Here is a 23,558-nt window from a genome sequence, read left to right on the forward strand (position 1 = left end):
GATAAAGCAAAACCGCAATGGCTTGTAATTCGCTTACGGCAAGAAGAAGCAAATGATGTATAAAAATAAGTTAAACAGTTTGGTTTAATTGAAAAATGCGAGACATCGACATGTCCGTAACATTCCTCATGATATACCAAGAGCTGCTGTTGAGAATACAGTAAACACGATTTAACTTGCTTTCGGAAAATGGTGGACGCCACATTTAACCTGCTTTGTAACACGTTTCAGAAACGATTACATTTTAAACCGATATCTTCATGTCTTAGATCGTTTAACAATACTACATACAGCGCCAATTACGCCCCTGGTGGCGAGTTTTTGAACTTTTCTTTTGTTCTCATTACCGCGCAGGAAAGCCTTTCTGACCATGAATTGCTACGTGATTTTCCATCGTCTAGGTATATTCTCTCCCCTGAAAGTTTGTAACCGATTTGCTGAAACACCGTGTATAGATATATGTATAACAAATCTTTTTTTTTCATACTTTTGATTTGTGGCTGGTTTACTGGTATATATATATACATATATTTCTTTTCGAAATCAAATCCTGTAACCTTATTATTTTCTTTTAGGAGTGGGCAGTATTGAAACAGTTATGGAATCCAACTGACGAAAAAGCTTTAACAAAAGCAAAACAGCGACTGAGGGCAGCATTATTAAAATTAAAAAGCGTGAAATGCCTAAGCAAAGGAAATGAGCATCGTATATACCAGATCCTGAACTACGAAGGTACTGTATCTTCGTGCAAAATTCCAGATTATTTTATTTATAGCAAATTGTTGTTTAAATAGAAATATTTGATTTCTCCTTATTATTTCAATACGTAGCAGGTGAAATATATTTCATATACGTGATTTTGTGTCAGTATTGGTGTGTAGATGAAAGTACTATGGAACAAAGTTCAGTAGTTTCGAACTTTTTGTTTTGACATCAGTTGAATTTCAAATAAGAAGATGAGGTTTAGCTGAAAATTTAGTTATCTAAGCCATGCAAAAAAAGGAAAACTATAGCTTTAAAATGTTTACCGGTAAGTTTATCAGACGTTTCTGGAATATAGAATTATATGGAGGAAAGTTCTGTTAATTTTTGTGTTCCTATTACAAGTATCCCCCGCTTTATGAAAGTTTTCTTTACATCATTTTGCATTTGCGAAAGACTACCAAGGTAACTATTTTCGATAATAGAAAAAAATAAAAAGATGAGTCTTAGTTTTGCGAAAAGATATTGGAAGCGAAAATATTAGTTAGTGTCAAAACGAAATTGTAAGAATTACAATATAAAACTTACAGTTGCCAAACTGGAATGCTTCTCATGCGAAACACTTTTACAAAATCCCAAATAGCTATTAATTTCGCTAAAAATGGCATTACTGAGGAACCTGTGCATCAAAGCAAAGTACGATTTCAAAAGCTTTGAATGTGCAACAGTAAATGAGGACAGTGACCTGGATATTTTCCAGATCTTAGTCTGTTGGAATATTTTTTGAAATAGTGTTCGAAAATTTCATTCTGCTCTCTCTCTCCCTTTCCCTTTTAACTAATTCTGTCTAAGAACTGAAAACTCTTTATCTCTAGAGATGGTGGTTATTGCCTTCTCCTGCGTTAGATAACGAAATTACAATGAAACGTCGATATGTAACTCTTGTTCATGTCAAAAGATGATGAAAATTTCATTAAATGCCTATTCTTTCATTTTTATTAGACTTATGATTAAATAATTATGATTAAATAACCAATTAATTTTTTATGAAATTTGAAATCAATTAGAAATGACTTTTTGTATTACATCGAATACACTGCCACGTGCTTAACTTTTGAAAGCCAGTGTTTTCCTAATTATTTCTCCGCTATTCAGAGTACATTCTATCTCGTAAGTGAAATGAATTTGTTCATATAAAAATTATTTCATTTTTACTTTCCTGATTCTTAAAAATTCTTTCTTACTTTCCTATGTCATTACTTAGCTTATTACAATCGGTACTATTCTAAAAGTAAGGATTAATTTTGGTTTTATTTGCAATTTTATGCATTATTTCATATGAATTAATAAATTAAGCTTATGGATGTGCTAAAATAATTTGCCCACATATATTCAAGGTAAGTGCTGTTTTGCATTCCGACATGTTGGCTTCTTAAAGATTTCATCAGAAAGATATACTTTCAGATAACGGGGGAGACTTGTAAATGTGATAAAAATAACTGTAATATGTCAATAAGTGAAATATAAATGTTTTCCATGAATATTTACTTTTTTTTAACATTCCCTGCATTCATTTTAACTGTTGAATCTTGATAGTAGTTTATATAAATGATAATGGGTTTTTAATTTTCGATAAACAGATTCGCATAACAGTGAATCAGATGAGAGAAGTTCACCAGAATCAAACTACTCACGGAATTCATTTGAAATGTCCTTAGATGATCTGGAAACTGAACTGTTTATAGATCAGCTTCTGAGTTCTAGTTTTAACAGTCAGGAAAATGGCAATAATGGTTTAGGATGGTTTCTATAAAAATGACTGGATAAAAAAAACTCCTCATAATGAACATTTCTAATCAGCATTGTTAATCATCTGTATATTATAACCATCTGTATTGTATGTAAGAACATCTTTTATTCAATTTTAACTCTGTACTCTGTTTATATAAAGATTTTTTTAAACTTTCTTTATGCTTATTTTTATCAGCATTTTTCAGTTCTCACTCAAATACACATGAAAGAGTTTGACTTAGGTATCCATAAAAATGAAAATTTGTATTTATCTGCTCAAATATAAATTAAGGCTTCTAACAGCAGAACTAGAATTTCTTTACGACAACATTTCTCAGTCTATTTTCGAATTGGGACCACTTTTATAAATTAGAAAATTCTGTGCACCACCTTATTCTTGTTCCCCACAAAATAATTTTTTAGCACATTTTAATACCAGTATATTTATATTTTTAACATACAGTTAGTCAAAATTCATTTAATTTTATATTATAATTGCGTAATTAAAATAACTGAAGAAAATTTACATTTATTTTTAACAATTCAAGTCTATTAGAGTTTGTATCTGCTCTATCTCATTAATTCAAATTTAAATAAATATTTACGCTCACATTAATGGATCAGCCTTTCGATTCTTGCATAACTCTTCTATATTTAAATGTATGGTGGTCAGAAACACCATAGTGCTTCAAATCCTTCTTTTGTTGCTAAGCCCAGAGTAGGAAGTCCATAGATAGGATTAGAGGTAACGAATTTCGTAAAACATATCAGTTTTGGGAGGAAAATTCATAGGCGATTACTAGGTTTAATTTCAAAACTCTTGAATTTTCGGCTGGTATATAGTATGGTGTACAATAGTTAGAGAGAATTTCATTTTTTGCTTTTTCTGGAAATCTAGAAGAACCCAAGGGCAGGCTTCGAAGACCATTTGATCGATGATCTCAGATTGGGAAAAACAGCTTTAAACTGCAGGTTATCTTTTAAAAACTCCGGTAGAACACTGGTTAATGCAGAGTAATCGCAAAACTAATTTTAAATCACTGTATTGTATTTTATCGTAAATCAATCTTCATAATTTTCATACCAAAATAATTAAAAAGCATTCAAGTTTTGATTGTAAGGACGAGTGAGGTAACTTTAAATATATGCAGAAGTTTTGCTTCGTAAAGTTATTATTCATTGCGAGCCAGTTTGCATGAAAATAGTGACTATCTAACAAAAAATACAATGCAATTTTTGATAAAACAGAATTTAAATTTTTTATAATTGCTTAATTTTTGCAAAATGATCATTTGCTGCCGTGCTAGAATAGCATCTGTCATGACTTGTTCTACGTGGAATAAATTAGCATACCGATTTGATACATCTGCAGGCAACCAACGACGCTCATATTGAAATATACTAATGCATGCTGAAAGACCTTGACATTCATGTTTATTAGGGAAACCTTGCATGATGGGATATCTGAATCCACTTTAAAATTGTTATTCTTTATAGTAGATTATACATTAATTTTACAAATTCATTGCAACTAATCAGTTTAATTCAAAAACAAATATTATAAGCACTTATGTAATATATTCTGCATATTAACAGCTTTGAAAGTTATTCCGTACATTAATTGAATACAAGCTTAACAAAACCTGGAATGCGACTCTTGCATAATATTAATTAAAATGCATAATGCTGTCAGTTAAACAAATCTGAAAAATCTGTATCTTCACTAAATTCATAATTACCATGCACCAATTAAAATATAGAATTTTAAAACATATTAAAAATTAGCTTATTCCATTTTATTACGTTTTACAGCACACTTCATCTAACCGGTTCTAAATTTTAGAATATACTATGTCATGAACATTTACTTGAAAATATGTATCTACTTTATTTTCTAAACTATTCTTATCACATTTTATGAATGTTGTTCTGTTTCTTCACACTTTTATTAAATTAAATCACATAATATTGTTACGTTATTTTCTTCCTTCACGTCCGTACGGGGTTCGTAGATTTGGAGTGAATAACGACGACACTTGATGAAGTATCGAAACATACTTTATTTAGCCAATATTAATCAGGACAGCTCCAAAGTCACGTTTTACAGTCGCCGAAGATCTACTATACACACTCGCTGGAACAATCAGCGACACAGCCTTCAGGTTATCAGGCAATAACGGCGGAAACAGCTTCACTGCAAAGCACCAGAGTACAGCTCCCGATTCTGTTCGGTCGTTCTCGGTCATCTTACTCTCGAGACTTTCCACGCTACAACTCGCGATACACTCGATGACACACAGAACACAGCTCCCGATTCCTCGGTTCAGTCGTTGCCGGAGCTTAACAGACTCTCTTGACGATGCACTAAGAGACTCTTCCATGCACACGACCACCCACTCGGGCACTCGCTGCCCGGCTGTCAACTCGATCGACTTCGCACGGACTGACTAACTCGAGACTAAGTATCTCGCTCTCAGTCTCCAGTTTTATATAGTTTTTGGCTTGTGTTCGAGAACATTCTGGGGTAAACCAGTAAGAATTCGTTCCAGAAGGTTCTCCATCCGTCCATGGCATATCGCCAATTTTGTGGCAAAATGGGCGATTTCTCGCCAAATGTGGCAACTTTGCCTTCTTTTGCCATTTTATGGCAACCTTAAACCCGCTTTGCGGGTAAGCTATCTTATTTTACCGCGGCTGGACATTTCGTAACAATATTTTCTTTTCCGACTTTTCCTTTTGGATAACTCTTGCTTACATAATTCACTTAAATCATTATATTTCTTGCGTTTTGAACGTTAAATGTCATACTTAACTTATCAGTGTCTAACGAACTTGTAATGGCTTTCTTCTGTTATCGTAGAAAATCCTCTTTACCGTTCTTTATTTACTGGAGATTGTAAATAACTTTTATTAATGTTAGTTTTGATAAAGCCCATATATAGCTGAAGCTACAGACACTGGTTTACATTGTAGAGACATTAGGATTTTTGGAAGCAGACAAGATGAAAAATGAGCGATCGCCTTCGCCGGAAATCGAACCACGAACCACTGAAATACCGGCTCAGCGTGCAAACCACTACACCATAAACAAAATATATGTAAGTCTCTAATAATCAGACTGGATCGAATGTAAAGTAATAAACAGAGAGCGTTATTCCACACAACGTTTATTTACGAACACCAAAGACGAATTGATACATATACATAATTATGACATCACAGTTTCTTTTTACAAACACTACCGCCATCTCAGTGACTAAACTCAGTGAAGTACGTGTACTCTAAAATTTGCATAAATTTCTGACCACTCCTTCTTGGTGTTGCATTTTCAATGTCCAGCAGTGTCCTTTTATGAAGATTATAAAAAGGAAATTCTGTACATATTTGTTTGTTGTAGTGTTACTTCGGGAGTTTTTCACCACATCTGAAATTTGCTTGTTACAAACCGGATAAATTAAGCTTACTAATTTTGGCGATTAAGCTCGGTGGCCGCTTTATCAAAGAGGTACCTGTAATTTAATTTTATCGTGCCTTTAAGTCTTTAGGGATTTACCTCGATCAACAAGGGGTGATAAAGAAAAATCCAAGCTATGTTACCTAAAGTTTTGATTCTATTTATGTATTAAACATTTTAATTTTCAGATATTGGTGTTTGGTAAATATGGTAAATATCCAAATGGTAAACATCCTACACAAATGGTAAATATCCAAATATGATTTATGAAATCTTAAATCTGCAGTAATAGTAGTGACAAATTAGAGATCATTTTGTTAGAAATAAGGAAAAAAATCAATCTTAATTTATATTACATTTAATATCAAAAAGACACAAACTAAAGTTAACTACAATAAATAGATTCCTGCGTGAAGTTGGACTTTTTTGTATTTTATAATTGACTTGCCCTGTGTCTCTCCCATATATAAAATATACCAACTTAATGATGTCTCAACTGAACAAACCTCGTCAAAACTGAAAGAAAATTAATTACTTATAAAGATTAAACCTACTACAAGTTTTTAGCAAGAATTTCTTCATATAAACCATCGTTCATTTAAATCTTTAGACTAAAGAATTTGAAATTTACCTTCCTATAAGGAGCTTTAACCATTTTATAACAAGAAAAGGAATTCTTTCAGAAATAATTTTTGACGAAAAGAAACTATTTGAAAATTTATCACACTTAATTTTTCCAAACAATGCCACATCAACAGCAATAAAAATTGATCAGATGAGAATGATTTTCATCATAATGATCATAATCATCTTGACTTTTTATGCTATACAACACATTTAATAAAACTGCATACAGGACTTAACAGATTTATAAGTATGTAAATTACATAAAAATTATGTTTTGTTAAATTATTATAATTACATGATGAAACGTTAGTTATATCGATATGATTACAATAAATCAAGATGATTATGATCATTATGATGAACATAATCATCAATCATGATAATTATGATCAATGATTATAGCCTTTGTAATTATAATCAATCATTCTCATTTCAATCATAATAATTATATTATAATCATTAGTATTATGTATATCTGCGTTTATTAAAGAGGCCTCAGCATAAGACGTTGACGGCACTTGGAATTTGCACGATATAGACTGAGCAATTACGTTTGCAAGGTTTTATGTTAATTAACCAGTTATTACATTTTGATCTTTACGTCAAATTCTTCTTCTCGTATTTCTCAACAGAATGCAAATTAGCTCTTAGTGTATTTAGGTCGAGGGTTTGGGATTTTAAAGAGAAAGATATTTTTAGCACTCTTGGGCCTTTTTTTGACTTTTGGGTACTTTTCCGTTTCGCCGGCGCAAATCTCGCCAAGCAGACTTTATTGGCGCTAGCATACAGTATACACATAAAAAATGTTAAAAAATGTTAGTTCTAAGAATTTTTTATTTTGAAAGCATAAACATTTTAATATCGCTTAAAATTTTGTAAAAAGCCAATAAATAAAGACAATAAATTTGTAAAAAGACTTTAATTTAAGAATTTACTATGCTTTCACGGTTCGACATCCTGATTCACCGGTTAATATCACATGACCCCTGGTGATCTCCTATCACGTAAACTATGCTACAAAAATCTAATTCTCTCAGTAATTATCTACATTAATATCAAGTTAAATCTTAATTTGGAATAAAAGTTTAAATGCAAGAATTATTTCAATTTGTACGAATAGCTTACTCAGAAATTCTGTGAAACCGCAGTGCTTTACTTCGCTAGTGTATTCTGATTAGAACTGATGAGTTTAACCCTTGACTTTGCCTTTTCCATATTTTCGCCTTCGGGTGAGCGGTGTGATTGCATCCTAATTGACTTAATTACCACGAATGGCCTTAGGGCATAAAAACTGAACTATCTGGTAAAATTTCTATGTAATTGTATGCCAGTATTGAAAGGAACAATCAATCTGATAAGAAATGGCTGCTACTTGTTTTGAAAATGAGGTCTAAAAGGTTACCAGCGAGGATATTCCGTTTGGCATCAGTTGTACCATTATTGGCGACTTTATCGCCTGCGCCGGCAAAACCGAAAAGTACCGACTTTTGCCAACTCTACTGTCTCTGGCAGCTGGATGCTTTAAACATAAGTGCCGGTACAGTTAGATGAGCCAGCTTATACGTAGCTTAGTTTTCCGCTCGTGTTTTCTTAGACTACTTTTATCAAAGTACCTGTTAGTGATTAATTTTCATCGCCACAAGTAGTATAAGCCGTGTCTTTTATGGTAAAAGTTCAATTTGATTAAAAGTTGCTTAAACTTTCGCAAGTCTGTGTCATACCATTTTCAGATGCAGCAATGACTCGCTGGTTGTCTAGGCAGGGTTGTAGACTCAGATTCAAGTATCAGCTCAAGTACAACCTTACACGATTACTAGTTTTGGCAACTAAGACAGATGTCGTTTTTAACCAGATCCTATTTGATTATAATCATTATGAATATATTGTGTATGGTATTATCGGTACTATCAGCACCGATAATACCATACATAATGTATTCATAATGGTTATAATCACCAATTCATAATGGTTATATCGGCGTCAGTTAAAAACGAGAAGAAAACCATGCTTCAACAACACGCCAAAAATCGTGGTTCGAGAATATAACGTTTGAAATATCGCGGGTCGAGATTTCTAGTTTTCGTTTGAAATATTGTCACTCGTTGTTCTGAGTATTTTTTACTTATGTTTGAAATATTGTGGCTTGAGATTTCTAGTTCTCGTTTGAAATATCATCACTCGCTATTTTTCTATCATATTTAGCCATTTTTTTGAGTATAATGGATTACACAATTTCGCAATTATCTAATGACAAAGAGGCTGCCATAATATTCTTTCAGGACAGAGGAATAATTCATAGCAATAGACTTTGTTCTCAGAATCATCCGATGAAGTTAACTTTTAACTCAAACATAGCTTACATATGGCGTTGTTACGTGCGTACTTGCTGTGGTCATAAAATGGACTGAGATCCAAAATCATGGTTTGAAGGTTCACGCTTTCTTTCCTCAATGCCGTTCATTTTACTATCTGTGGTGTCAAGAATTGACATCGACTGCACTTTGCCAACTTCAATTAGAAATCAGCCATAGTGCGACAAAAGATTGGACTAACTACATTAAAGTCTTTTCACAAAAAGAAAAAAAAAAAAAAAAAAGTTGGACGTGTCCTTCTGAAAATATGGGTATTCCAGGGTTTAATGACGGTGAAGTAAAGAACATTTTCTGGTTCCGATCGTTGTGCTACAACGCTGATGACAGCCATTCAGGAAAACATCGCGGATGACAGCATTATATTTTCAGACAGATGGAGAGGATATAAGAAAGAGGAATTAAGAAATGCTGGGTATTAAAGATTTCATTGTGTATCACAGTTATAATTTTGTAGACCGTGAAACTGGATGCCATATCCTAACTGTGCAACGATGGTGCAGTGCAAAATGGCGAAACATAATTCAGCGGAACACTGCTCGTCACCTCTTCGACAGAATTTATGTGGCGTTGGTAATATTCAAAAATTGAAATTTTGGCTAAAGTGGAGAATCGCCCACTTATTTTGGTGTTTGTTTGGCGCTTTTTACAAGAGTAAGAAGAATTGGATTTTTGTCAATTTTCTTTGACTTTTTATGTGAAAATAGGTCGATGTGTACATGGATAAAGTCAAGGGAGTGCGCAATGCCATTTTTGTGCAATTCTGGGATTTTTTTTAAGTGAAAATAGGTCGATGTGCACATGGATACCGAGTATATGCAATTCTTAAAATCGCGCCAAGCAGTGGGCGATTCTGCACTTTCCCCGAAATTTTTTCTGCAATGTTGAATGATATTCGTGATTTTATGCCACCTGATTAGATTGAACTTCAATTTTTTGTTATTTTTTATTTATGTGTAGAATATTGTAGATTAAAAAATTAAAAAGAAAATTTTGCTTTCTTTAAGAATTAAGAAATTTTAAAAAATTACTTTTTTACGGAAGTAATCTTTTTTAGTCTTTTGAACTTTCTTATTATTTCATAATTTTATGCTTCGCAATAGCTGGTGGCAAAAAAGCGGCGTATTTTTAACTGACGCCTCTCTAACGGAATAGTACCGTATTATCAATCATTATTATTACTGAATCATTATGAATCAAGTGATTATATTTTATTGAACTTTTGTTTGTAACGAACTACAAAATAGTTTTGGTAATTTTTTTGATAATAATTCTGGATCTACGCAACAAATAAAATATGGATAACAAGAATTCTCTTATCAAACAAAGATTTAGATTAAACATAATAACCGATGCGTTTTTGCCCTTTTCAGTACAAAATACTCCGTAACGTAGAATTCTGAGTTTCTTTAAATTAGATTCACTAACCTTACTAATTTTATACTTCCACTGAGATGGCAGATTTGATTCATAAAGGAAATCATCTATTAAGCATTTCCCCATTTCGTCAGTGAGGCTTGCAGCGTAGCGTCGTGCATTGCTCGTTGAAATGTTGGGTTCTCTTAAGCACATTTTGCCATTTGCTTGAGCACTGAGCAATACTTCTGTTTTCGCTCTTCTGATTTCCTTTTGAAAATCAAAATATATTTGAAAATTGAAAACTGTTCCTGGCATTATCTCAGAGTTTGAAAACTCCGTAAAATTACATTCAGAATTAGAATCACTAAAACCTTCCTGTTCCTCTTCGTCCAAACACTGAGCTATAATATCGTTTGAAATTTGAGCAGAAATGTAAAAAATATTTCTTTCAACGTTTTGATAATTTTCATTCATATTATTGTTATTCATGCTTTCAGTTTGAAGCGGGTTCATTCTATTAGCCATTTTCTCCCACGTTCACTTGTTTTGAGAAGACGTCTCCAAGAGATGAACCCTCAAAATACTCTTGATTATATATATAAAGACTGTTTTATTTTGTCAAATTTTAGTTCTTTACAGCACAAAAAAAATTGTCTTGCATGTTGCAGAACTTCGAAAAGTAGTTCAAAATATAGTGTTCAATTAGCAATAAAATGTCAAGTCTGAGGCAAAAATTTCTACTTCAAATTACGAAATAAGCTCGTGAAAAATATGTAAAATACACTCGAGAAAAACACTGCTCAATAATTAAGCTTGATGACGATGTTTAATCTATTTATATAAAGAAGAATGTTTATGTAATTGTGTGTTTGTTTGTTCGCGATTAATTCAGTCACTACTATAGCTATCTTCACCAAACTTTCTACAATTCATTTCTGGGTCTTGGGAAAGGTCGACGTCTACTTCCCTCCAAAAATAACCAGATGTATTAATTAAAATCTCTGAAAACGCTAATTTTGGCGCTCATTTTTTCCGAGTGGCAACAGTCTCGCAAGATGGAGATAAAAAATCTGCTTTATTTCGAAAAATGTTGCCACTGATCGCTTTCAAATAGTAGAGTTTGTTAATAAAAAATTTCTAAGTTTTACGATGAAATAAAAGTAGCATTGTCAAACATTAAATACATTATTTCGGCTTCCAAAAAGCCATTTCGACTGTTCGCATCTTCGTACACCTTTGATAAGCCAAAATCTTCATTAAAAACTCTGGAAACACTAAGTTTTGCACTCATTTTTCCGAGTGGCAACAGTCTCGAGTGTTGAAGATAAAAATGCTTTATTTCGAAAAGTTATTACTGCTCGCTTTCAAATCGCAGAATTTGTTAATAAAAATTTGTAACTTTTACAAAATCTATATATATAAAGAACATCTGTTCATGTGTTTGTGTGTTTGCTTGCGTTATTGATTTCTGATAAATTATGATGAATATTTTTGCCACATTTAATTGCCTAAAACTGAAAGAGGTGAAATATTGGATGGAACTTGAGCTTCTATGACCATTTGATTAGAAAGACGAAAATCATTAAAAACTGCGTGCCATTGTTGCTGATATAACGAGAGTTTATTTTTCTATCGAAATATTTTATGTAGGTTCCGTATCGCATCAGACTGAAAAATATATGAATATGAATCGTATTTTTTGCATCTTTATTAGAGAAGGATTACAGCGGTATTGTTCCCTCTGTTGTTAAATGCATTACTCTCAGTATAACTAAGAAATACTTTTTAGTCATTGCTTGGAAAAGGACAGAGAGACAAAGTTGACAGATGTCTTGTTTTGCACCCGCAAAATCTTTTTGCCCGTAGGGCCGAAAATCAAGCTCAGTTGCAAAAGAATGGTGTACAGACAAACTGCAATTTCCTATTGTAGAGAAACAAAAGGAAGCTTCGTATTTTTTATATGGATTTGAAAGGCCAACTAAAATAGATGGGACAAAAATATAATAATATAAGGTCAATGTTAAACGCTTTTAAAAAAACACACAGTGCTAAAATGAGAGAAGTGTAAATTCACCTATCATGAGTGTCATGAACAGAGTGAAGATTATATGACCTTACGACATATTATGTCTCCCTTGAGTGATGTGCTAAAGATACTATTCTGTTCTGAAGAACAGCTAAGATGACATAAGATGATGTTTCGGATGCTTCGCTTCAGAGATCTCAGCACTTCTGAAAATTTATTACTTACCGAGAGGAAAACGAAGATGAAAAACGTCTGACTAGAAGTGTGGTGCTCCGAAGAAATTCACTGCATTTGAGCTAATTATAGGAGCCACCAAGGTTAAAAATAAGATAATGTAATATACAAAAAATAAACATATAAATAAAATCTAAATTAAAATTAATGAAAAATAATGATATAAAATGCAATGAAATATCACATTTTATAACACGTAATACAATGGATTCTTGGATCACGAAAGCCTCACTTCACGAACAGTTCGGTTCCCGAATAAATTACCTGATCAAAAAAATGCCTCAGATCACGAGCGGATAATGAACATTGAAATCGGAAATAAATGTTTTTTAAATTTGTTTTGAGGTTACCTATGTCAAAACGTTAACTCTCATGGACTTATAAAAGTATTATTTTAATATTTTTCATTGCTTAAATCTCGTTAGCAAATCCTGCCAACAGGTGACTCTCGGGACCACGACTTCTACCTACAGGAAATCATGGGTAGATTGGATTGGAGGCAGAGACTTTGAGTACTTTGATAGTTAGAATTTTGCCCTTATATATATATATATATATATACTGCTGTGTCTCTACGACATTCATGGGCTAAAAATTAAACATTGAAGACGTAAAGAAATTACAAGAGAATCACAAAAAATAAGTTCAAGTGAATGAAATATTTCAGAAGCTGCAATAAAAGGCAATTTTGGAAGAAATGTCTTCGCGGGAAAAGGAAGAAAAAAAATGACTTTAATTTTCTGAGCCACGAAATTTTGCGAAATTGGTAAAATGCAAAGTTTTCACGTGAAGATTTGTAGGGTTTTTCTTAATTTGCATAACAAATTTATTTTAAGTTTTCCTGTTCTCAACTTCTCAAACTTCCCTCACATTCTCTCGCCAGTATGTAAATTTAAAGTTAAGTGAAGTATTGTTTAAACGTGTGATTATCTCAGTTTATTCAGAAAGTGTTTTGCTAGCCTAGCGCACGTTTCGTTGTTATTTCGCCGTCACTCGAGTAAGCCTTTTGGCTTTATCAGTTTAGTATCACGCCGGTTAGATCTCTATGAGTCTATCTCTTAGGAGTAATTTTGAAGTGCGTTCTTGCACTCGTTTTATTTTTCAGATTTTGATTTGTGCACTAGTCTACGTTTAGTTATCGCCGCAAGTGAACGGTGTTTTTGTAACGCACGAAGTCCGTGCTGTCTGTTATTTTAGCTGCTGTTTATTTCACGACTGTGCGAGAATTCGCCAGGTTCATTGTAGGATCTAATTTAGTGTATGTGGAAAAGTAGGGATAAATCTTACAGATTTTATTCTGACAGAGCAGCAGCAAGCTACCACATAAATATTTTAAAAAGCATTTCCATGTTTCACTTTAGGAAAGCTTTCTCTTAAAATATAGGTAGTAGCAAATGATGTTAGACAAATTTTGAATGAAACACAGGTCTACATAGTCTCAAGCAGAAAACAAAGAAAAGAGTTTAAAAAAATGTCTCCTAAAAATAGTTATTTCAGGTTTTTATCAAAGAGAATTTCGCACTTAAACTGTGAAACAAAATACGAAAATTCACCCAATTTTCTGCTATTAAAATATCTACCTTTGTGGTTCTTAGGCTCTACAAAGGCTTTAGTTAAGTAATATTACACATCAAGTATTCTCAAATAAAGACGTTTTCATTTACAGCATATAATTTTACCAAGCAAATTGAGAGAATCCCGCATTCTAATATGCAAATTTAAAGAATTTTCTTTTTAGAAGAACAAACTGAAATTAAAGATCGTTGCCAATCAAAAATTTTATGAATAAAATAGCTTTTGTATTTACGTGAAGCTAAAGCGCTTTTATTAAGATAAATACTTAACAAGCAACAATAATATATTAAAATAAATAAATAAATAAATGCTTAACATTTACTAAAATAAATAAAAACAAGGATAACATCACGTATGCTTTTATATTGTTGCGTGCGTACGGATTCGTAATAGATTGAATGCACAAGTCTGATGAAAAGTTAATAAAATTTATTCTTATCACAAAAAATAAAACAAAATGCTGAAATTTTTGTTACAGGTATTCGTACAATATTGCAATACCACACAATAGCTATATTTTAAACTACTATAACGTTGAATAGAACACAATTAAAAGTGTAGAGTAATCCGATCTCAAAATTACAGCGGCTAAGTAAACAACTGAACTGGGATGATTTTCTCCACCTTTTATAAACTTTTTAATCAGTCACGAGAAGCTTCTCGTAATTTCTCGAGGTTTATGGAAAGAAAAAGAGTAGAATTACAGTTACAGCTAACACACAACTGCATAATTTTAGTTTAAATATAAATTACGAAATATCTATTTATTAAATGTGCGTGTACTTTTACTTTTTTCGGTGTAGCTTTCTCTTAAAACTCGTCACGCGCTGCATTACACGGGAAATAAAACAATTTTAATTACAGTTCTACTAAAATAACTAACTAAATAGAAAATCCGTGACAATATCATATTGAAAGATATGCACAGTACGTGTCAACATATATTTAAAAAATTTGATGCGGATACCACATGACTTCCTTGTACTGAATATTAAGTTATATGAATTTTTGCCGCATTACATTCAAATTTACATCCTCGAATTTCATTAGAGAGATTTTTCATTCACATAATTCAGTTCTCACTTCGCGATAAGGCAAAAATGCATAAAACCTCATATTTTCATTAAACTTTGAAAACTTTGCAAAAATAAAACACCAAATACAGTTAAAACAATTTTTTAAAAAAAATTTCAACTAAAATTAGAGTTTCCAAGCAAAAGCAAGCAATTTGACCAGCAGGCAACAAGGCAGATTTTTTGGTGCACAAAAATTGAAAGTTTACTTTTGGTCCCACTCGGAAAAAAAAAAAAAAATTGAAGGTGCAGCAGAAACTGACTTAATTCACTATTCTGCTGAGTTTGAAACGTAAACAATTATGACTGCTATGGTAAACAATAATTAGGCTTAGCCACTCTTAAATAACTTTTAAATTGTTGATAATTATACAACTATTGTACGGACAAATGAGCAATGCCCTCGCCGGGACTCGAACCACGGACTTTTCGAATTCGCGTCAAGCGTGCTGACCACTACACCTTGAAGGTATGCTAAGAAGACGGGAGAAATGCCTTATAATATTAGGCTTGAGATTTTCTGATATTAAAACCAAAACCCTGCTATAGTATCAGTACATTGTACTATTCGCATGCCATATGTATAAAATATAACGAATGTTACATTAAAAAAAAGAGTTGAGGTTTTGTTTGATTTAATTGAATATATGTTTTCCAAGATACAACTACCCTGCCTCTTAACCCGTATAATTTTTTAGATAAAATTATTTTAATTATACATTTCCCAGTTCGATCAAAATTGTAATGTATGATAATATTATGGTTTTATTCGTTCGTGCAAGAGAATCTCGATCTGTTTAGCCTCGTGAAGTGTTTAAATTAAAAATCATGTTTTAATGAAAGCCTACGTAAAAATTCATATCCCAGTTTTCCAACCTTATTATCATGGCACATAAATCCTGGAAAACCCCTTTACAAAAATTTATATCAAAGTTGCTAAACTTCTTCCTAGCTAAAGCTTTGAAATAATATTCAGGTCTTAGGAAAACTCTGCATAAAAATTTTATGAGAATTTCTCAACCAACCTTAGTATTGTGGCTTATTTTTTCATGTAATACGGCTTTTAAATTCTCATGTATTTTAAAAATAGATTAATAATATTTTAAGTGAGTTTTGTTATAGTCGTTAATTAAAAATATCAGCTGTATCCTGAATTTAGAAATTTGGAAAAGCTTAAGAGAATCACATCAGGTTGAGGCATATCGATCAGATGTTTTTGATTTTGAGGGAAAAAAATCGCTATCTGAAATGTTTACATTCGAACAAGCAGTGATAACTTTCTCGGAATTCGCTATATCTCAAGGCCTTGAGTGACTTCTTGGAAAATTACCTGGAGAGTTCTTATCAGGCAGTTACCTATACGTTTTCTCAGAAATAGCATTGACCTCGGCACAATTAACAATCCCATTTTTTTATTCTCAAATTTTATTAAACATTCACAAAAAACTCAAATACTATGCTTGAAATATGAAATATACTGTTACGAATTCGGTATTTAAAAAAGCTAATGTTAGTTCAATTATAAATTAAATGGTTTTATTTCTCGCGCAGTGCAGCGCGTGACGAATATTAAAAGAAAGCTAAGCCGGAAAAATTAAAAATACAAGAGCGCGTGCGTTAAATAAATAAATATCTCTTTTTGATTTCGAGAAAGTACTGGAAAATTCTAGCGCGTGATTTTAAAATCTTATAAAAGGAGGAAAACATCTCAGTTTGTAGTAGTTGCTTAGTTTGTTATTGTTTAGAAAACTGCCGTTGTTGATTATAGCGAATTCGCGGATTAGCATTCTTTAGCTGTTTTGAATTACGTTCTATTGTACATTTAAGTAGTTAAAAGATAACTACTGTGAGATATTGTGATACTGCATGATAATTTGAGAAAATTTAAGCATTTCTGTTGTGATAATAATAAATTTTTGTTCATTTTTCATCGGACTTGTGCATTCATTTCATAACGAACCCGTACGCACACAACAATACATTAACATTTTTAATGATTTAGAAATCATTTCGGGAACAATTTATGGAAACACAATAAACTCTAACCCAACGGGCACTTCCTAAAACAACCATCTTTGAGAATGATCAGAGTTTCTGTGTACGCTTGTAAACATTAGACAAATGATAGCTTTTCTAAGATTACCACTTCCACTGAGCACGGAAAGCATCTGGAATTATGGGTGGTTGGTTTACAAAGAGTTCCCCAGTTGTCAAACATTCGTTCAGACCATCTGTATCAATTAAAAATAATAGAATTAACAAATGTTACGAGATCATTTCTATGATGCATCATACTCTTTTATATAGCATAAACATGAACAATATAGGACGTAAGCAACTTATAAGTTTTATATATTTATATCAATTTAATATCATCAAATGATAAAAATACAGTTTTCTTGCATATCAATGATTTCCATCCCTCTTTTGCTTACACACCGATAGCAGGCCATGTCCAGAATAATTTATCTTACATAATTTTAGCTTTAGTTAATATTTATAATTAATGTTATTTACTAATTAATTAATTCCTTGTAAAATATTCAAAACGGATGTAGCAACTCATATGTCAGTTTATATACTATCTATATATATATATGAGGAAGAAAGTCTATGTATTTGTCTCAGTCACTACAGTAGCTATCGTCACCAAACTTTCTACAATTCTTTTCTGGGTCCTGGAAAAGGTCGATGTCCACTTTTTTCTAAAACAAGTAGCTAAAATCAGAGAAGTTAATTAAAAACTCGGAAAAACGATAATTTTCGCCCTCATTTTTCCGAGTGGCAACAATCTCGCCAGCTGGAGATGAAAATCTGCTTTGTTTCGAGAATTGTTGCCACTGTTCGCTTTCAAATCTTAGAGTTTCTTAATGAAAATTGTTTCAGTTTTACGATGACATAAAAATAACATTGGCAAACATTAAATACATTATTGCCGATTCCAAAAATTTGTGGGAAGCCATTTCGACTATTCCCATCTTCATACGACTTTAAACATCTGAAATATTAATTAAAAACTCTGAAAGCGCTAATTTTCGTACTCATTTTTTCGAGTGGCAACAGTCTCGCGCGTTGGAGATAAAAATGATTTATTTCCAAAAAGTATTGCTACTGCTAGCTTTCAAAACGTAGAATCTGTCAATCAAAATTGGTAATTTTTACGAAATCTATATATATAAAAAAGAAATGCCTGTTTGTTTGTTCGCGTTATTCATTTCTGATCAATTATGATCAATTGTTGGCAGGTTCAATTGACTAAACTTGAATGTAGGTGAAATATTGGATGGAACTTGAGCTTTTACGACAATTTGATTAGAAAGACGAAAATCATTAAAAACTGCGTGCCATTGTTGCTGATATAATAAGAGAGAATTAGTTTATTTTTCTATCGAACTTTTTTATGTGGGTTCCATATCGCATCAGACTGAAAAATGTATGTCTATGAATCATATTTTTTGCGTCATTATTAGAGAAGGATTACAGCGGTATCGTTCTCTCTGTTGTTAGGCGCATTATTCTCAAACTGGCATCGGATACTTCCGCTAGTATTTGAATACACAAACAAATGTTGTCATATACCCGAATCCGAATTCTGTTATAATCAAAAAGAGCTCTAAAAATTATAAAAATAAACATGTATAAACTAGAAAATGAGCATCAAGCGAAAATGAGTCTCAGTATTATGTAATACTTGCAATTCCAAAACACCCGCTATTGTCTTCTCACGAAAGGCCTCAATCGTTTTTGCAAAGATACATGCGCGATTCGAATGAAGGGATCATTGTTGATACATTGTTTGAATGGAAAGCACAATTTTTATTTTTCCGTCATCCTTAGAAATTGTGCATAATACTGCCCCAAACACAGGTTTTTTTCTTTTTTTTCCTTTTCTCTATCATCTCTTGAAGGTTAGGTCGAATATTTTGCATACGAAAGATTCATAATAATGTACGAGCGACAGAAAAAGAAGATATTTACTATATCCATGGTAAATATAGCACGCAATACATTATTGTCTTTATTATTATCATATTTTAGTTTATTAGTTTATTTAAGTTTTATTTAGTCTTGAAACAGAATTTTACGTTGAATCACCGTAAAAGGCTGAATCACTGAACTGTCAGCAAATCTTATCGCCTCGCATTATTTTAAAAGAAATTAAATAAAGGAGAATGTGCATGAAAGTAGGTATGTTTCTCGCATTGTGAAAAAATGACGGTACCTAGAGACGTCAAATTTTGAATAACCTGGAAGCCCAGATTTTGAGTTTCAAATTTGTTTTATTATCTATTTCACATTTTATAAACCTTAACAGAATTTTGGATTAGCAAACTCAAAGATTTCAAAGCGAGCAATGGCTACACTGTACAGAATAAAAAACATATTTATCTCCAGCGCGCGAGGCAGTCTATCGGAAATTCTAAAGATATGCTGTTTTAAAACATTTTATGATACTGCTGTTGAAATAAATTTTATGTCGTTTACGTGCAAAGAACATGGTATTTAATAAATAAAGGTAACACACAGGACGTTAAAAAACGCCCCTTTGGGAGTAATATAAAAGCTAAAAGCTTTCAATTTTTTTTCCGTTTTTAGCTTTTTTTTTTTTTACTTTACTTTCATTTTATTTTCGCATTTTGTTTAATGTCAGAACCTCTTGTTACACATAATTTATTAACTTGATTTCTCCACGTTACGTGAATTTCTAGCTGTAGGCATAAACTGCTGTTACTTGGCTTTCCACGTAACTGCAGTGTTTCATGAAATACATTATCTACGAATACGGGAACTGCTATAATAGATTGAAGAAAAAGTGCGTACCAATAAGCTGAATTGTTACTGCATATACAGTGAACCATTTTTAAGACGATAGCAAACGTTTACAGATGATTATGAACTTTTTAGAGGTGGTCATCTTTGAAAAGGGGTAGTCAATTCCAATGTTTCATGTTTCTTATATGTACTGATCATTTTCAGAAGTGGTTGTTTTAGGAAGAGGGTGATATATAGAGAGTACATAAAACGAACTTAAATATTCGTTTTATGTGCATTTATATTAACTTTAAGAGATAAATACTTTATGCTTTAAGAGATAAATTGCAAAATTCATAAAAAAAGTTATTACAGTTATTGTTATTCTAATTTATTAATAATTAAAACATTTGATACGGTTTGTAATAATACAAAAATAATGCGGAACAGACATTTCACGCTTAAAAAAACATGAAAATGCAACGCTTTTGAAATTATATTCAGTGGTGTAATATCGAGGAAAGGGTTGGTTAAGGGTTGCTGAGAGACTGACCTGCCACCCCTCTTCAGCTAATACGATTGAAAAAGTGTGGCATAGACTTGAAGCAGCATGGAATGAGTTGTCCATTTCTGTCATTCAAGCCCAGTTTGACTTCATGCCTAAGTGGCTAAGAGCCGTTTTAGCTATCAGGGGTCGCAGCTGTTTCTACTAATTCCGTATCCTGTAAACCCCCAAACTACTTACAAATTTACTCGTTTCTTCTTCATGTCATACTTATACGTACAATAAATATCTTTTTTGCATTTGCTTTCCTTCGTAGTATTGCAATTTTAATGGCCAGCAGTGTATTTGATGAAATGAAGCCGAATTCAAATCAATTTCTTTTTTGGCCTATCCCCTCCTCCCCCCCCCAAAAAAAAATTCTTAAAATTGTCAAATATGCAAAATTTTATACTCGTATTTAACAGTTTTAAAATTTATATCAAAAATTAAATTATTTAAAATTATAAAATATCGCAATAAAAGGCTTTAAAAATTGAAATATTGTTTGCGTCAAGTACCAATCTCCTGAAATTAGCTCAAATAATGAGCTATTTCGATAACATTGCTATAGCCAATAATAAAAAAAATATATGAATTTCTGTTTCAGTATATTACAACTTAAAGCTGAACTCAGGCATTGTAAATAATATAACTTCCTTTCCTATTCCAGTGATATTTTTATGTGAAATGATTCTGTAATAAATAACTATAATACCGTGAATAAATCAGAAATTTTGAATAAATCAGAAAATTGATAAACACTCAGCTGGTAGCTAACAAAACCCAAACAAAACCTTCAAATACTCAGAAACAGTAATTTAAACGCTTTAATGTTACATATATGTATTTATATTTTGCGCTATTTTGTGATAATTTCTTGTATATAGTAAATTACAGATATTATCTTTATAACTTTAAAACAAAAAATTAATATTAGCGAGGTATTTCATTATAAATTTAACATATTTTTACCGAAAAATACATGAGCGCGACATCATAGAAACAAGTACGTTTCATTGTTTTAAAGCTGCGGTCTCCAAACTTTGTCGGCTCAAGAAACGCTTAGAACTGTAAGGTTTTGGGGGGAACTCCCTTTCACCCTTAGAAAATTGTGTATTAAAATAATATTTAAAGTAAATGTGTTATAGGTACTTTATGTAAAAACAATTTAAGAAAAATATTTTTCTAAATCTACTCTAATGCAAAAATCTAATTTTTTAAATTAAATACTAATTTCATTAATAACATTAATAACTCGTGCTCCAAGTGTCACTTACCTTTGCATTATATTTAGTGACCGGGGTTTGTTTGCAGTTTTTGTTTGCAGTTTTTTACACAAACTGCCGAAGTCTATTTCTGTTGATTTCAGCTCTAATCGCATTTCATATTCTGCATTTTTGTTGCCACCTATATTGAGAAAAAATTTCACTCAGTGCATTGTTCGGAATAGCATTAAATTGCTTTATAGTTGTGTGAGAAATTTCTGGGTATTCTGCATTAATCTACAACCAAAAGTTTAGGATCTGTTCTTTCTTCAGTTTACGTTTTTAACATCGAATCTGTTGGCATGCCGATAAACTATTTCCTTTTCTTCATTTCCAAGCCCTCTGTTTATCGTAGTATACCCGAAAGGAATTTGTATCCAATAATACTTAGATTTTCCTTTCCGGGAAGTATTTTTTACAGTTTTACTCAATTGAGAAAGATGACCCATTGTATAATATTTAGCACTTTAAATTCAATTAATTTTGCGTTAGAAAACTGATTAGTTTTGCAAACAATTGCCCTTCATTTTCTTTGACATATGATGAGGTCATGTTAGGTTTAAAAACTAATTTATAAATAAATGTATCTTTATATTCTTTTAGTTAATAAATGCTAGCTAACTACTGTGCGTGCGTTATAATTTTCTTTTCGAATTTTTATCTTGAGTAGCGGAACCTTGGGGTTTGAGTTGGGACCCCAGGATTCCACAGAGCACAATTTGAAGACCACTGCCTTAAAGCAATGTTTTGAGTTCACAAACAAGACCGCCGCTTGTCAGGTAGGTTTCATTTCCAGATAGTGGAGGAAACTGAGGACCCTTCCACCTATTCTAACCTCCTTGTAAAAGATATATTTTTAGCTTGTTATCACTTTATCAATTATTTATCTACGTATCAAGGATCGATCGAGTTACTTACTTTCCAAGTTTTCGAAACGGGCTTTTGAAAGCATTAAAAGTTATCAAACAATGCTGTATCGCCGTATATGGTTACACTTTTTAGTTGTTTAACTCTTTCTCTATAAAATATCAACAGCGAATTCTTTGATCACTGTGCATTTATAAATGAGTAGAATTATATACATTTTTGCTATACCTTAGTAAACAAGAAAATGTATTTTTAGAAAAAAATATATCGCAAACAATAATTATTTAATAAAATACGTTAATGATAGTAATTTTGGAAAGATGATAATGTAAAAAACGTATTTAAATTTTTTGAATAATTTCCAGCTTTTGTTAGGATGCTAGAAGGGTTTAGCTTATACTTTCTATTTGAAACTTTCCCTAAACTAGAAAATTTAAAACCCTGTTTTCGAGGCCGTATTCCCTTAAATGAGATTTATTACCTAGTTGTTATAATAAATTAATAGAATCAATTAAGCGATACTAAAATTTACTCAGCAACAACTTGTGATTATTGCTAGAACGATCGCAAACTACCTGAATGTTGATTCATAAATAGCTGAACATCAAAATTCTAATAAAAAATGCATTTGACACAGCAAAATACGTAGAAGACAATGATAATAAATATTAAAAATAACTTTGAAACCTTTTTAACCAATTCTACCATTCAGTAGATGATGTGATAGAGCAAGAAGAAAAGTAGAATTCAGGGAGGTTAACGTCATAGCTACGAAACAGTATCAGTTATTCATAAATCATAATTACACTTTTGTCTAAGCCTGGCTTCATTCATAACATGCCTGAGCCTGGCTGGCGCTTTTGGCGCTCAATACATTTAGCGATTTATATAATTGAACATATTAGTAAACCAAGAAAAAT

The 23,558-nt window shown here is 31.9% G+C and overlaps 1 protein-coding gene across 3 annotated transcripts in view; it reads left to right on the forward strand.

Annotated features, from left to right (window-relative positions):
* Nucleotides 1-2,669, forward strand: part of LOC118205483 (uncharacterized) — a 91,434-nt gene extending 88,765 nt beyond the window's left edge. For all 3 annotated transcript variants that reach the window (XM_085814716.1, XM_085814715.1, XM_085814714.1), the window contains 2 exons: nucleotides 576-732; nucleotides 2,343-2,669. In XM_085814716.1, coding sequence (XP_085670842.1) covers nucleotides 576-732; nucleotides 2,343-2,515 — 330 coding nt within the window. In that variant the 3' untranslated portion in view covers nucleotides 2,516-2,669. The remainder of the gene's footprint in view (nucleotides 1-575; nucleotides 733-2,342) is intronic.
* Nucleotides 2,670-23,558: the final 20,889 nt, after the last annotated feature.

This window comes from Stegodyphus dumicola, chromosome 4 (assembly GCF_044657685.1).
Source record: "Stegodyphus dumicola isolate Sdum_Otavi_A_Nest chromosome 4, ASM4465768v1".
In the NCBI taxonomy this organism is placed as follows: domain Eukaryota; kingdom Metazoa; phylum Arthropoda; class Arachnida; order Araneae; family Eresidae; genus Stegodyphus; species Stegodyphus dumicola.